Below are 2,101 nucleotides of genomic sequence, written 5' to 3' on the forward strand. Positions count from 1 at the left end.
TTTTGTTGATGACGTTTACTATAGTAGACATGTGAGTGATGACATCAAATGTATTGTTGATGACGTTTATTACAGTAGACGTGTGAGTGATGACAACGTCTGTTGCCCATCAGATGTATAGTTGATGACGATTACTACAGTAGACGTGTGAGTGATGACAACGTCTGTTGCCCATCGGATGTATTGTTGATAACGTTTACTATAGTAGACATGTGAGTGATGACACTCTGTTGCCCATCAGATGTTTTGTTGATGTCGTTTACTATAGTAGACGTGTGACTGATGACATCAGATGTTTTGTTGATGACGTTTACTATAGTTGACGTGTGGGTGATGACATTAGATGTATTGTTGATAACGTTTACTATAGTAGACGTGTGGGTGATGGCATCAGATGTATTGTTGCTGACGTTTACTATAGTAGACGTGTGGGTGATGACATCAGAAGTACTGTTGATGATGTTCACTATAGTAGACGTGTGAGTGACGACATCAGATGTATTGTTGATGACGTTTACTATAGTAGACGTGTGAGTGATGACATCAGATGTATTGTTGATGACGTTTACTATAGTAGACGTGTGAGTGATGACATCAGATGTTCTGTTAAGCCGTTGCTAGTCAATGCTCTCGCAAGCGCAGGGCTGTGTTGCGCTCAGTGAGTTGCCACACATGTCATAGCCCGCAGAGGATTGGACATCTACTGAGACGCTCCAGACACTTAGGCTGCCCACCAGTCCTAGAGTAGGGTTAGTAGTAGGTTTACATGCAACAACAAACACACTTGCGACCGACATCGAGCACACATCAACAGGGGCTGCAGCGCTTCTCCCCTACACTGATAGGATCCACCCCTCAACCTGTCTCGAACTTCATTCGACGTCGACACCAGATGTTACTGATTGGCGTTGCCCAAGCAGATACACGTGAATGTTCGAAGCACCTGTCATACGACAAGGGCAAGACTATACTCCTCTGTATGCACCTACGTATCTGTCTATTCAGACGAGACCGGTGCACCTCACACTCACACTTTGTCCTGACCCTGTGTCCTGCACCCAATTTTTTGGGCCCACACCCCGCAGGCGAGTTGGATGGTCTGGTCAACATGGCAAGGGGCGAACCCATACCCACACACTTGCGAGCGGTGTCAGCATGGGTGTACGAACACGCCAACCTGTCACCTGAAACTGTGCAGGCATTCTGTGGCTACTACATGAACAAGGTACTTTATAGTGTACTACATGAACAAGGTGGCGTTAGAGTGTACTACATGAACAAGTTAGCGTTGTGGGTGGTACACCGGTGAGCGTCGCAGCCCAGTGTGTTCGTATAGGGTGATCGACTGGTGTTTAAAGCGAAAGTGTGCTATAGTCCAATGGAGAGAGTGTTTTTTATAAGTTTTATAAGTGAAAAAGTGTTTTCGTTAAAGTGCACAGAGCGTCTTCATAAAAGTGGAAAGAGTGTCGTCTGAGTGCCTTTTAAACACTCCCACTCTGCAGTGGATGGCGGGTGTGTATGTGCACAGTCACTCAAAGGTGTGAGCCTCACGTGACTTTCTCTCCGATGTTTAAACCCACCTCTCAGTGCATATACTCTGCCACTTCACACACACACACACACACACACACACACACACACACACACGAGGTGGGAGCTGTTGTGGGGGTGACGACGATGTACATAGAGAGACAGCCGCTGTTGCTGGTGCTGCAAGATGTCATGTTCCAGGGTTTAGAGTTTGGTGCCACGGGGATGTTAGGTTCACTGGCCCAACTTGTAGCGCCGTGTGCCCACAAGATACTCTCGGGCCAGCGAGTGGAGGATATGCAGCACGTGGTACAGACCATTCAGTACTGGGGCGGCCAGGGCCTCTTCAACCCACAGATGGTATGTGCAGGGTGTGGGAGCACTCGCTCGTGCGTGCAAGTGCGTTTGCTACACGTGTAGTAGGAGGTGTAGGTATTGGTCTGCCGTTGGTGTACGTACAAAGGCCAGGGCGAGAGACTGCACACGTGTACACGTGCGAATGAGTGGTAGGTACCATTGTGAGTCATATACTGGTGTAGGTACCATTGTGCGTCATAGACTGGTGTAGGTA

The 2,101-nt window shown here is 48.0% G+C and overlaps 1 protein-coding gene across 1 annotated transcript; it reads left to right on the top strand.

Moving 5' to 3' along the window:
• Positions 1-1,677: 1,677 nt before the first annotated feature.
• SARC_14805 (hypothetical protein) lies at positions 1,678-1,890 on the top strand (the record flags this gene model as incomplete). The annotated part of the gene is made up of 1 exon (XM_014291063.1): positions 1,678-1,890. A coding segment is annotated over one exon (213 nt), but the record flags the coding sequence as incomplete, so codon positions are not given.
• Between the last annotated feature and the right edge of the window lie 211 nt (positions 1,891-2,101).

Source organism: Sphaeroforma arctica, assembly GCF_001186125.1.
Source record: "Sphaeroforma arctica JP610 unplaced genomic scaffold supercont1.5126, whole genome shotgun sequence".
In the NCBI taxonomy this organism is placed as follows: domain Eukaryota; class Ichthyosporea; order Ichthyophonida; genus Sphaeroforma; species Sphaeroforma arctica.